Source organism: Euprymna scolopes, chromosome 19 (genome assembly GCF_053919585.1).
Source record: "Euprymna scolopes isolate OS-2025 chromosome 19, ASM5391958v1, whole genome shotgun sequence".
NCBI classification, from domain to species: domain Eukaryota; kingdom Metazoa; phylum Mollusca; class Cephalopoda; order Sepiida; family Sepiolidae; genus Euprymna; species Euprymna scolopes.
In genome coordinates this window covers 61283134-61297860 of record NC_136500.1, presented here as the reverse complement: position 1 = coordinate 61297860, position 14727 = coordinate 61283134, and the positions used below count along the sequence as shown (strand labels likewise).

The window sequence follows — 14727 nt, the reverse complement described above, 5'->3', positions numbered from 1 at the left end:
AGGCTGACTGAAATATGCTTATGAATGTGTAGCAACATATGTTTATGTAAAATAAATAATAAGTATATATATATGTGTGTGTGTGTAGTAATCCACATACAGTACTGTTTTGCTGTATCACAGCTTATCAGTGCAGCTAGATTAATATAAACTTCTATATGTTTATATATTTGTATGTATATGATTCACACGTAAACTGATTAACAGATCATTATGAATTTGACAACACAGTTGCAAAGGTTAATAATGGTTAATATATGTTTAGTTTTATGCAAAGATGACGAGGGGGCGAATTCTTTCTAAAAATTTTGTTATCTCAAACTTTTGTGAAATTTTACTACGTATTGACATCAATTAATTAATATTCCTCAAATTTCCGTTTCTTTGGAGCATTTTAAATAGATTTTAAGATACATAACGACAAAAGCTCCCATTTGAAAATTAAAATATTTCAGATCTGCATTAAGTTTGATGCGTAGTTATAAGACATCAATTAAGCTAGATTTTCTTAATTTCAATTTCTTAAGTCAACTAAAGATAAAATTTTAGACATTTATTCAAATCAAAATAATGTGATGGATTTTGATCAAAATTGGAATAATGATTCTAAACATAAGATCGAGCATTTAATGTTACTTGTCCTGAGACGTATATTATATATAAATATTTTATGTTAGATCCTATCATGGTAAAGCGATGCATGATATTGTAGATAGAGCGTTAATATAACACCAGTGATGAAAATAAAATTGGGAAATTTACAGCATTTATTAAATCGTCAAGTGTGCAAGTTTCATGGAAGGAATATAAAAAATCATTCACTTTACTGCTCAATCCCACTTTACTATTTTCAAATTGCTTCTTTGAATATTTGCATTAATACAATGTTTTTCTACCCAATTTTGAAACTTTCATTGATACTGGTTTTTAAACAAATATTAAAAAATTATTATTTTTTTTTTTTTTTATTTATGCTAAACAATATTTTGTTATTTTATTCCTTATTATGAGAAAGCTTATCTTTGAAAATCCATGGATTAAGGATCATTTTTTTCATATTCTTTATCCATGGATTAAGGATAATTTTTTTCATATTCTTTGCTTGATTTAATAAATTTTGTAAATTGTTCAATATCATTTTTCATCATTTCAATATTTTATATGTATAAAATCCAAACAAAAATTAATGTTTTGTTTTGTTTTGATATTTAATAGCCAATCACTAAAGGATCATCGTTCTGCCTTGGTCAATAAGATTACAGAGGTTGAGTAGGTGGTTCATAATTACTTCAAGAATTTATATGTAGTGCAATGAAAGGTATTGGGGGGGGGGGGCTTGAAAAGAAAAACATCCTTTGGTTATTTAAGTATTAATGCTGTCGTAAACATCTCTTTCTTTGTCTTCAACCTGTTTAAAAGGATGAAGGCTACATTATACACAGCAACCATATGGTATTTGTATGTAACAAACATACAAGATAACAAGATCCATGGCATTTTAAAGTGTGTGTGTGTGTGTGTGTGTGTGTGTGTGTGAATATTCCAAATTTCATGATGTTCACCATCTTACATTTGATTCCTTTAATTCAGTTGACACTTACAATTGTTGACAGTATCTGTTTCGTAGCACAAAATCAATTACTTAATTATTATATCAATCAGTGAACCTATTTTACCCTTGTTACACAATGCATTGTCTTGGTGTATCAGCATTTTTTTGTTCTTCCTTGTAATACTATATAATATTGTCTGTTGAATTGGTCCTTCCTTTCTCAATGCAATCAAGGAATAAAATACTTTTTGTATCACAAAATGCAGAAGCCAAATCCTTACCTGCTGATGTTTACATTTTTGGGTGGGTTTATCTGCAATTTTCCACTTAGCTAATTGTATTCTAGAGTGAAATGTTTGATCCATGTTTCATCTCGTGTCACATATTGATGCAAATAACACTCTGAATCATCAACATTAGTATTTTTTGATCGACTGTAAGCAAACGTGATACTCTCTTCATAGCGCAGATTTCTCTGTGACGAGCATTCATGTAAATTGGTCAATACGCTGCATTCTGATATCGTCAATTCGTCTGTTATATCAGCCAACTTCAACCAAAACGAGTTTGGATTTTTTTTTTTTATAGATCAACTGCCATATCTGGGTAACGTGAGCATCTGCCTCATTTATGTCTATACGATTGTCTTAAAAATCGACATATCACCTTTTAACCATTGTTTCTGACAGTGCAGTGTCTGAATAATACTTATCAAGCTATTGCTTTTCTTGAACATTATTTTCCTCATCAGAAAGCAATTAATTATCAACACACCAAATTCAGATTTTTCCATTGTTTTGAAAATGCGCAATAGTATCTTCATTTACATAATTGTAATTCGTAAACTAATAATCTCATTGGGGTTAAATTTTGACACATACCATTTGAAGATTGGTAGTTTATAAAAATTATGGATGTTTTTATTAGTGATGCCATCCATATATCAAGATTAGGATTATTGAATGAAAGACTTACAAAGTCCATATATATATATATATATATATATATATATATATATATATATATATATATATACTAGCGGGGGAGGGGGCTTTGCCCGGTCGTAAAATACACTTAAATATGATATTTTAATTTGTCCACATTTCGTATATATTATAGAGTTGTGATTTCAAAAGTAAAATAAAAAAAGAATTTGGGTGCCATCAGCTAGAATCGAAACCAAAAACAAAATGTAACATTCAAAGCTGATAACGTTACCACTGTACGAACATGACACACATGAACTGATTAAAAATAAACTAGGATGAATGTACAAAATGGATAACGATATTTTTGAATTCTGACCAATTTTTGACCCCTTAAAAACTATTTTAACCACTTAAAGACCCATAAAATAATAATGCATAAAAAAATCCAATCATTTGAGGCCCCTAGCGCCACTCTGCATTTTTAGTTTCGGAAGAGATATGTGACTACTAGTGAATAAATAATAATAATAGAAACAAAAGTAATAGAAAACAAAATATAATCTAGTACAATCTGTCAGGGAGATAAAAACACAAATTGGTCAAATATTCTTTAGCATAATAAACATTTGCTTAAAAGCAATAAGCTATCTAATATTTTCATTAGAAATAGCATTTAAGTTATTGTTACATGGATAAGATGCAATCTATTTATCTATAATCAGTAATAAACACGAAAAATAATTGTAACAGTAATAGTAATACTAATGCTATTAGTGTTCATAATAATTCCAACTCATGCTATTGTAGAATCTAATCATAGCATACGGGTCTTTAGTTCTTCCGCCAATACACTCCACTGGCATATACATCTGTATTCTACAAACAGTGTTAAATATATCTCGGCAGGATCATCCCACGAAGCAGCAACTTTATCTACCTGTCATATCTACTACCGTCAGGGAGCGGCGTCTATGATTTTCCGGTCACTGCCAGAGGAGCAAGCAAGGTCCACGTATATCCAACAAATTATACATGACACCAACTGTGATCCTAAAGATCTGAGGCAGCTGATGGAAGACAGGCAAATCTGGAGAGAGAGTCATATTGGGAAAGGAGCCCGAACTGATAGAATAGATAGAATCTAATGAAGATTTGGTATCTGTGTATCTATGATATTATCTTTTTAAGGGGTCAAAAATTGGTCAGAGTTCAAAAATATCGTTATCCATTTTGTACATTCATCCTAGTTTATTTTTAATCAATTCTGAAGGGGTTAGCATAGTATATGTTGTGTGTCATGAGCCCATTCTCCCAGGCCTTAGCTTTTCTTTTTTTTTGGGGGGGGGGAGTAATGTTCATCAATAAAATTATCACAATCAGCAAACACAAAACTCAACATTATATATGCTATAAAAATGCTACCGGAAGGATCATATTGCTAGTAAAAGATAACTCTTCGCTTATGAGTAAAGAACTTAACTCATGACGTCATAACTACACAAGACTTTTTTTTCCTTCCATACCTCATTGTCTTCATCATATTTGTTCTAACGTCTTGTGTTCATAATATATATAATGCTTCAAAAATCCTTTATTTGATTTCAATGGAAGTGATATGTACTCCATGTTGTCATGGAAATGAGTCGGCTGCCTGGCATTTAATGGAAGCCTCAGAATTTATTGCATACTTATTGTGCCAAGCCTTTTCGTCTTAATTTCTTCCTCATCATCACCATCCCTCTTCATTTCAGTTAATAAAAACTATTTACACAATTCCAAGTCTGGTATTTGAATACAAATTTTGTTGTGCTCAGAATTCAGCTTATTGTAATTACTCCATTTAATTTGCTATGATGTGAACATTGGACTCTCCTTTCGAATTGAGCCTGGGATGGAAGCGGAAAAGGATGAAGGAGGTCTCTGGCAAACAAATGTCCTGCTTATTGTCTTGGGAAATAGATTTTATTACCCGTGTAAGTTTTCCTTAGTGAAATCCAAAGACAGTTTTAAATTTATTGAAAATCTAATGACTATTCAGTGTCACTTTTTAGTTTTCTTCCTGGATGTTTATTTTACTTTTATTCTAAACTAGCCTGGGTGCTCAGCATTGCCCGGATATTTGGAGGTGTGTGTTGAGCAAAAAAAAAAAAAAAAAAGTGATAGTAGGTAGGCAGGCTTGAACCCATGCCGGGAAGGAGGAAAAGAAAGTGGAGGTATGTATAAGGGTGTTGGTTGAGCAAAAAAGAAAAAGGAAAATTGTGAGCACAAAAAAAAGTGGTAGTAGGCAGGCAGGCTCAAAGCCGTACCGCAAAGGAGGAAAAGAAAGTGGAAAAAAATAACGTCATGCGTTTGCTGTTGCACCCATCACCAAACAGGAAGTGACGTAGATTTGAATTAAGGCTAGACAATCAAAAAGAGGTGATGACTTTTGAAAATATCGGTGCAAAAAAGCGACCCCTCCCGGACTAAAAGTACCTAGTTGAGGGTGAAGAAATTAATGTTTTGAACCAATTTTTCGATATTTGTCGTCCGAAGAGTCGAGCTTCAAAATGATACCAATCTCGTGAAAATCCATCGCCTCTGTCAAAAGTTTTAGCTATACATACATACATTTAAAAAAAAAAAATTTTTTTTATTACATTTTCACCCCAAACAAGGCACATTACCACTTTGGTGTAGGGGGCTACTATCAGGGGCAGCAACTACTGGGGCACTATGTAGGGATTTTGGCAGCAAGATGCCGGTTCACGTTACACTTGAACTTCTGCATGTCAGTACAGTTGGGGAAGCAGGGACCTGGAATGGAATTCCAGAGTCTAACGGTTCTGGGGGAAAAAAGAACACATACATACATACATACATTTAAACAGACAGGTAAGATTTATATTATAGACTAGCAATATCTACTAACCGTTTCATTCTGAAAGTGGAGAATGACACATATCAGCCAATCATAAAAGCAGAAACATTCCAGAGGCGACCTCATTATTTTTTGTTTCGAGGAATGGAAGGTGAATGCTATGTCTATGAGTTTATGGATCAGTTATGAAGGTTGGGGTGTCAATATAAGTACCCTATGTGTAAAATTACGCAGTGTAGGTGGGAAACAGTGGGAGGAATTAGTGATTAGGGGGAAAATTGGGACCTACTTCATCTGTAGGTGATTGCGATGATGATGATGTCACTCCTAGGATTATATCTAGGGTTTTATTATAACGAATTAAGGTGTCTAAAATTTTGTTCTATAGTTACATAAGATATTGCTTAAGAGTGTAGACATAATACATTTGTTGTTGTAAACCTACGGTATTTTGGTCCAGAGGGGGGAAACTGCGACGTTTTTATAATATATAAAGGGATTGTTTATCATGCATGTAGGCATCTATTATCTATATAATACTATGCTTGTTCCTTCCTTTGTTAGTCCGTACGTTACACTTTGAAAAAAAAGCCAACTAGAATTTTGGAAGACCAAAATGCTTAAAAAAAGTCCAAGTTCACAAACGTTAGTCTTAAAAAAGCCAATCTGGCAACCCTGGACAAAAATATAGGAGTGTCCTCCCTTTGATGCAGCCTTGTTTTCGAATATTATTATAATAATATATGGTCATTGTTGTAATTGTGTGAGAAAGGAACTTGTAATTTCGATGTGCAGCAGTTTTTCATCAAATAAAGAAGTCAGCAAAATGTTATGTTAAAAAGGGAACATTCAAAAGAAACATAGCAAAAAAAGAACATTGTCTTCCAAGAGGCGCTCGACTGAAAGAGTAAATTAAAGATTGTCTCTTACAGTGTGATTTTATTATCTGTATTGAACTATGTAGCACAATATTATTTTCTGAATATTTATTAGTACTTATTAATTCATCTCATCTGAGTCAGTTCTATATTTAAAATACAATGGACATTATTTTCATAGAAATGTTAATAAACTCATATTTGCTGTGTGTTATTTGTTTTTCTGGACAAACAACACATTTTTTTGCGCTATTCAGAAAAATATCAGCTTTATCAAAACATATTTTTTTGATTAAATGTATTTCTCATTCTGTGGAATTTCCATGGGCCCTGCTAATTTAATCAATAATCCCATTTAAACTTTCAAGGAAAATATTTAACTTTGTAAATTTAAACTTATCACAGATCCCAACATCACATCGTGTTTCATGTCCTTAAAAGACAATCATCAGATGTTGCTTTTGTTGTTGTTGTTAAGCATAAATCATGATAATTTTGTTGGCATTCCTTTCTCCGATATCTTTCTATTCGGAATTATTTCTAGAAGGATATCTGGTACTTACGGGAGGACCACGTGAAGGTTGCCAATGTCCTTAAGTGAAAGCGTTTCTGTAGAATGAACTGGATTCGAACCTGGCACACCCATTTTGTCAACTCACATCATTAACTACTGAGCCACCGTCACCTCCCTGTTGCTTTTGTTGTGGTTTAGTTGTTACTTTATAAAACCTTTTAGCTTTACTGGAATATCTGATAAGAACAAAATCAAAACAGAAACATCTGATAGTTTTTTTGGAGGGCATGCAATCTAGTGTAATGTTGAGACTTGTTTAATCGTCAAGAATTGTATAAGTTCCATGAGATATATATATATATATATATATATATATATATATATATATTAGTGATGGGATGATTCCAATATTTTTCCCAATTCCGATACAATTACCAATTCTGTGCTAAATTTTTGATTCCGATTCTTTATAAATCTCTAATTATTTAACTATAAGATTGTTATTTCCCCTGATTTTCGTAAAAACATATACAGATATTTATCTAAACGTCAAAAACATACTTGTAGAGGATGATCTATTAATTTGAGCTTCACTGGTCGTTTAAAAATCAATAAATATTTATTATTTTATCGTTATTACCAGCAATGGAAGATTTTACTTTAAACAAAATCAAATTAAAAAAAAAAAGACAAAAGAATTGTTTTGGCATCGGAAAATAGGCATCAATTTTTCTGATTCCGATACAGATTCCAATACCTGCAAATCTTTTGATTCCCAATTCTGATTCCGATTAATTGTCCCAACACTAATATATATATATATATATATATATATATATTTTTTTTTTTTTTTTTTTTTTTAATTATAACAGTAAGCATATTAAAAATAACTTGTAAATAAATACTACTTCATTGTTTTTTTTTAAACATTTTTTATCTGTCCTCAGTGATAACTCAAAAAAATAAGTTTACATTCATAGAATTAAAATATAAAAATAAAATAAAAATTCTTAAGGATAGAATATCTGACAATGATTTACTGAATATTGTTCTTTTTTTTTTTTTTTTTTTTGCTGTATGGATTTCTTTATAAAATGTACAAGTTACCAGTGTATGTCTCGATCAGTATTTACTGAAGCAAATGCTGAGCCGTATATAGTATGTCGAATCGATTTGAATTAAAAAATTTTAGCATTAAAGAATATTAGTTAATAGGTTGTATATTTCTACAAAACAAAAAAAAAAGAAAAAAGAATGAACAGCCAGCAAAAAAATAAACGTATTTCAGAGAAAAAAAATCTATCTAGTGATGAAAATTTGAGTAGTCATTTGCAACTTTGTGTTTTTGTAATGAACAAAAATTAATGGTGTATGGTTTAATTTGTATGTTATTGAAGGAAATGCCAGACAGGATATAGGATGTAATCAATAAAATCGATTGAAATGGCAATTTTCAATTGTAAATAATAAAGACCAATAAATGATTAACTGCATAGCTGGAATCAAATATCAATTCCTATTTAGGCCTATCATGATTTTAATTGTTATGTATAAGAAAAATAGTTTGAGTGAAGTTGAGATATGATTTATGTGCGTTTCAATTCAACATCATTTTGATTCTTTGTATTTGCATGCTCATGTGAGTGATATTTGTCATTTATGGGTAGGTATTTGATATCTTATGTAGGTTCTGTTTGATGAGAAGGGGTATAAACATATGACAAAAAAGATAAATTAATAATCTATTTCTTGACTTTATTGAATTATTGAGATATATTTTCAGAGAACTTTGCCACATATTAGAGAATTAAATTATTTCTTTTACTGTCGTCTTGGGTCTCTCTTTTAACTGTAAAGAACAAAATTCCAATATCAACCTTAATCTTGTCAATAATCTTTTTGGGTGTCGTATCTTGTATTTCATATTAGTAAAAAAAAAAAAATAATAATAAGGTAGTCTGTTACAGCTTTGATTATGTTGAAATATTTGTTTCTATCAGATTATCAAAGATAAGAAATGTCGAGCTGAGTCAATACTTAGATGAGTAACCAATTGGAAATATTAGATGTTAGAAGTGGAAATTTTCTCTAATATCTTTGGGCAAGAATTCAATCCATCTCTCTTAAGCACCCCCTACACAGTTTCATGTAAAAGTGTGGAATAGACTATACTCTCAAGTAGAGTTATGACCTTCATGGCCCAAACACATGGCCTCATTTCCTGAACTTCTAAACGGTTCAACTAGCCTAAGATGTCTTTTACACTATAAAAAATTAATATACTAGCAGGAATCCATGGAAATTTCATGGTTGTCTACCTACCATCTTAATTTTCTAATACTTGTCAGCTACATATTTTTTTAATAAATAAAATGAACATTTCAACATTTTAATTTATTTATTATAACAAGTTTACTCTTTTTAAAATAGTTTCTTTCTTACCATAAAATAATTGTTAGCTTTGTATTTTTAAAAATAAAAAGTCACTTTTAAGTTGATGAATGCAGAATTATATTTATGATGTTTTATTCGGTTTTATAACAATTTATTTTGAAATGGGTAAAGTCTGAATTTTGCCAACATACAACATCTGATAACCAACAATTAATTTTTTTTTTTTTTTTTTTTCATTTCATCTTGGCAATCGGGCAATTTCATTTTTTTAAATTGATGTGAAAGGTGATAACGTACATAATGTTTATACATTGTGATACACAATTAAAAACGCCCTCTTCCCTGCTCAATTACCCCCCCCCACTCCAAATATAAAAAATAATTATGAAGTAAGTAATGATTGACTTTTTATAACTTTAACTCCTGCTGGGTAAGACAACTAGCCTAGTCTAGATTAACTAATCTAAAGGAAGGAATACTACAAAATAACACCAATCCTCTTGCTTATCTCAACATAGTTTCTTGTTATCTTGGACTTCAGTTACATCTATTTAAATAAAACTTAATACGAAGGCCATTTCAAAAGTAATGCTTATTTTTTTATTCTGCCTGAACGGATCAGAGGAGATTGCAAATTGCATTGCTATGATGAATGAATTTGTTTAATCATGACCTGAAAGTTTTATCTCTCTGTGTCAAATATTGACAGTGTGAGACTAAGAAAGCAACCCCCGTTATGAACATGCATCAGAAGCAGAGATGCGACCTTATTGAATTTTTGACAAAAGTGTATAGAGAATGGTGATTATTATGTGATTTTAATGGTATTAGTTCTGTCTTTGTATTTTTTCAATTTTTTCAGTTAAAAAAAATAGGAGGTTTTACTTTTGGAACGACACTCGTGTGTGTGTGTGTGTGTGTGTGTGTGTGTGTGTGTGTGTGTGTGTGTGCGTGCGTGCGTGTGTGTGGCTCTCGGTGTTAACAAACCATTATAATAAAAACGATAGTGAATATTACATAAATTAAGTCTATAATTTTAAGGATGATCACTATGTTGGCAGTGGCCATTGCTTCAACTGTGGACGTCTGATGTAAGGAAGTTGACATCCACATTGCCTGGAATAAATGGACTCCTATAAACAAATGAGGATAAGAATCAATTCTTTGTTCTAATTGAATGATGAGTAATTAATCTCACATTCTATTTTTGGACAGTCAAAGTGTTATGGGTCTGCGAGATGTGATGGAGGCAGAATTACATCTGGTGTAATGTCTCAAATTATCAGGATTTATAGTCATGTTATCCACTACTGATTTATCAGCCTCTTTATCTTATCATTTGTTGTTAGATTGAACTTTCTTTCCCTCGTTTCCACAACTATCTAATACTATACATACACATGCTACATATCAATTTATAAACAAAGGATTAGAGTTATACCTTGAGTGTAATGTATCTCTCAGATGACAGGTGTGGATATTATCTGCAACTTTTTACTATCAGGCAAGGTTAAATCTTTTGTCTACATACACTTCTCTCACATGTTAGTATACGCACGAAGGAGGAGATAACAACTATTTGAACTTCAAATATATAGTTTATAATTATTAGCTATAGATATTCATTTTTTTTAACTCTGTTTCTTTTGGCTGTCTACAACAAGAAACAAAGATCTAAAGTCCCTATCTAGCAGGATCTTTTCTTTTTCTAAAGTTTATTCAACAACTATTATCTTGCTTCAATTCTCTTATGTCACATGATTTAACGATCAGATCTGTACCCTCGTAGATGAACCCAAATTTCAACCTACAGTCAAACCATGTCAGCCGTAACCCTAAGTATTTGGCAAATCACGAGTATATTAAGTAAGAGTGCACAGACAAAAATGCTGATCTTCGCATGCAGAATTTTCGTTTGTTATGTTTTTAAAGTTGTTTATTTTATCTATACATCTATAAAAGTGAGAATGTGTGTGTGAGGACACTTCTCAACCTATATACTCAATGAATTTTTAATTTACGGACTTGAAATTCGGTATATGGGATATTCAGATGTGTGGAAAACTTTTTAATTGGTTTTTATATGGAAAAAAGGTTGCTAAGGGGTAAAAATTGAAAAATTGGTCACCGGATTTTATCTGTTTGTCAACTGTTTCACGAATCCGGATGCATGAAACGTTCACATGGCAGATTACTTATGCTAAGAATAAGTACGTTTGAAAACACTTTTTAAAGATCGTGTTAAGCTGGCCTAATAAGATAAAAAATCTCAATATACGAGATAGAGCAATATTATTAATGAACATTTGGAATTAAATTCAGTGAATGAAAAAATGCACAACAAATTTATTATTCAAGAAATACAAAAATATACCTGATTATATATATATATATATATATACACCTGATTATATATATATATATATATCTGATTGTGTGTGTATATATATATATATATATATATATATATATATATATATATATATAATGATCATATATATGATCATTTGAAGGACCGCCACCTGAGCATTCTGTGTTAACAATGTAAGAGAGTTCCGTCAATGTAAGGTATATTTATAAACATATTTTAATGTTTTCCATTATTTTGTGCTTGAAGAATATACGATTATGGCATGTGTAGTTTATTATAAAAATGTATTTAAGTAGTTATCGCCTCAAATTTCGTTTTAATTTCCGTTCGCTGAAATTATTTCAAGTAAAGAGCATTAAAAACTATTTCGAAACAAAAAAAACAGGAACTGAACTTTTATTGACTATGGTAACATTTATTTCTTGTATATTTATTGTTTCAGGTAGTCGTTTGTTGGCTTTTCTGCTAAACACTCTTACTAAATAATGTCGACGAGATATTGAAAAACAAAGAAACAAAAACAGTTCTGAAAAATAATGAAGCTTTACTTACTTTAGTAAAATAATCCGAAACAGCAAAATGAGATATTAAAAAGTAAACACATAATTACTTTAGTTTTTTAAAGCAAAGAATCGATATAAATATGAATAAGAAGAAAATGGCGCCCTTTTCAAGCAGAACAGCTTCTGCAGCCTTGGACTCTGCTATCGGTCAGCATTTGGTTGACAACCCGTGCTGTGCCGATAGATATAAAATAGAATAATTTGAGGTGCTACATAGAGCGGACTCCAGAAACCATTTGAAGATTTTGGAGTCTGTCTCTATTGCGGTGCGTAAGCCTTCTTTGTGCCGGCAAAAGGAAACATCCAATGCATTGTTTCTCTTTGGGGAACTTCGAATCTTTCCTCCTGTTTTTGTTTTTTTTTTCTCCCTCGTTGTGCCAATATTTTAATCGTTTTTAAACGTTAATAAATTTAATTTTAGTTGTCCCCGTACTTTTGGCACATTCAATAGTTCCCCATTAGAACTCTTTAAAGTTTCGACATAATATTATTTTTTACGCTATCGATTTTCTCCTGATGAGATGATAGCCGAAAGAGCTCTTGAGAATCTTCTGCCTATTTTATTTAAATCTATATATATATATATTGGAAAATATGAAATGAGTTATTTATTTAATAATGATATACATACATTTATTTGGGGGATAAAGGGGACTCTTTATACCAAGGTATTTCGAAGCTTAATGCTTTTCATCAGAAGAGTAGAGAAGGTGCTAGGTAACATAATGGGGATGTGACGTCTAGCAAGGGAATCATCAGGAATGAAATAAATAAATGAATAAATAAATAAAATTTTTGATGTTTTTAAAGGGAACTATATTGAATCCTAAGATAAAGGAGGAGTGTACTATATAAAGTCTATGGTGATTCAATGAAGTGAATTATTAATGGTAGTGAGAAAGATTTGCCAATTCAAATTGAGAAAGTTCGTCTTATCAGGAGATATGAACGAAGATGACATTACCTCTGTCCTGTAATAAGGATGATGAAGATGATGAGGCTGGGTTGATGGTAACGGCTAGCCTTTACCATCACCCCAGTCTCAACCCAGCAATTTTGTCATATACACACACACACACACACACACACACACACACACACATATATATATATATATATATATATATATATATATATATGATCAGGTATAAAATACTATAATATTGGAAAATGTAAAAATTCTACAGTTCAGTAATATTCTTTCGTTTAGTTATGTTTCCTCAATTTGTCAAAGATAAGTGAACATATAAAGTGTCATAAATATTGTTCCCCCTCCTTGTTTATAACAATGATTCGCAAATCAAGTTATATGTAACTCTCGTAAAATGCAGGAGAAATAGAGTATGCACTTAAGCCTTTTACATTATAAGCACCACCATTTTTATAATTAGTAAGTTTATAAACTTTCTGTTCTTTTCTCCGACCAAGACAACTTGTTTCTGTATTTTCCCTCACCTGACTCCACAATCAACTGTGAATTTTAATCTTTTATTTCAACCTCACAATCAACTGTGAATTTCCACCTCAGTGCATCTTGAATGCTGTAGTATTGATTATTTCTGTTGTAAAGTGCATATGATCTATAAAGAGTAGCTTTTCCTCCTTATGTAAAACAACTTTAAATTCAAATGTCAAACTTTCTCAAACCGCATTTTTCAACTGATCATTTGCATTAAATGCAACTGTTATCAAGCATTCATTTCTTTGAACATTTGTTTAAATGAATATTTACTGCCAATACACATAATATCGGACATTGTCTAGTAGTTCATCAGAAATCAATTTCTTCCTCATTGTACTACTCTTTTTTTTTTCTTTTCCCCTTAATTATAATTCCTTATTCATTGTTAATGCTATCCCCAATATGAAAGCATCTTTTTCACTTAGCCTTTGCATTTTTGAGAACATATATATAATAGACTAAAAATACTATGAATGAATAAAGTTTTTATGATTTTTCGAATCATCTTTATACCATATATATGTATGTTGCAGAAATCACCTTTGAAGAAAAGTGATGTGGGATCCGATTGAATCTAAGATTGCATGAACTACTTACATTCTATTCAATTGGTTAGGGTTTCAATCCTATTTCACCGTACATTTGGTTAGTGCCTGAAGTGATCAAATTGAAAGGGAATAAGCACTGCCAAGATAAACTATATAATGCATATCAACTATGCAAGGTTTCTATTAACTTGAAAATGTTATGAAAACCTTGTTTTTATACATCAATAAGAAACTGTCATGAAGTAATATTTTGAATTAATGCAATTTTAAGAACATGAATTCTTGTTTTTTTGTTTTTGTTTCTGAACTTTTTACCACCCTTTTTTATTACTATTTCAGATACAAGCGCCTCCTGGGGCCGAAGAATTGCCTGCACTTCCAGAACCTGAAGGTAGCAAATTGAAAAATCATCTTAAACAGGTAAATTCTATTCCGATTGTCAGCTGCTTCTTCTTCTTCTTCTTCTTCTTCTTCTTCTTCTTTTTCTTTTCTGCTTCTTCTTCTTCTTCTTCTTCTTTTCTTCTTCTTCTTTTCTTTTTCTGCTTCTGCTTCTTTTTCTGCTTCTGCTTCTTTTTCTGCTTCTTCTTCTTCTTCTTCTTCTTCTTCTTCTTCTTCTTCTTCTTCTTCTTCTTCTTCTTCTTCTATGATAATCTAGT

The 14727-nt window shown here is 31.1% G+C and overlaps 1 protein-coding gene across 14 annotated transcripts in view; it reads left to right on the top strand.

Annotated features, from left to right (window-relative positions):
* Positions 1 to 14727, top strand: part of LOC145303656 (MAP kinase-activating death domain protein-like) — a 602561-nt gene that overhangs the window by 284923 nt on the left and 302911 nt on the right. For all 14 annotated transcript variants that reach the window (XR_013873756.1, XM_080145234.1, XM_080145231.1 and 11 more), the window contains one exon: positions 14411 to 14491. Coding sequence is in view for 13 of the 14 variants with exons in the window: in XM_080145234.1 (XP_080001360.1) it covers positions 14411 to 14491 (81 nt within the window). In the remaining variant the exon portion in view is untranslated. The remainder of the gene's footprint in view (positions 1 to 14410; positions 14492 to 14727) is intronic.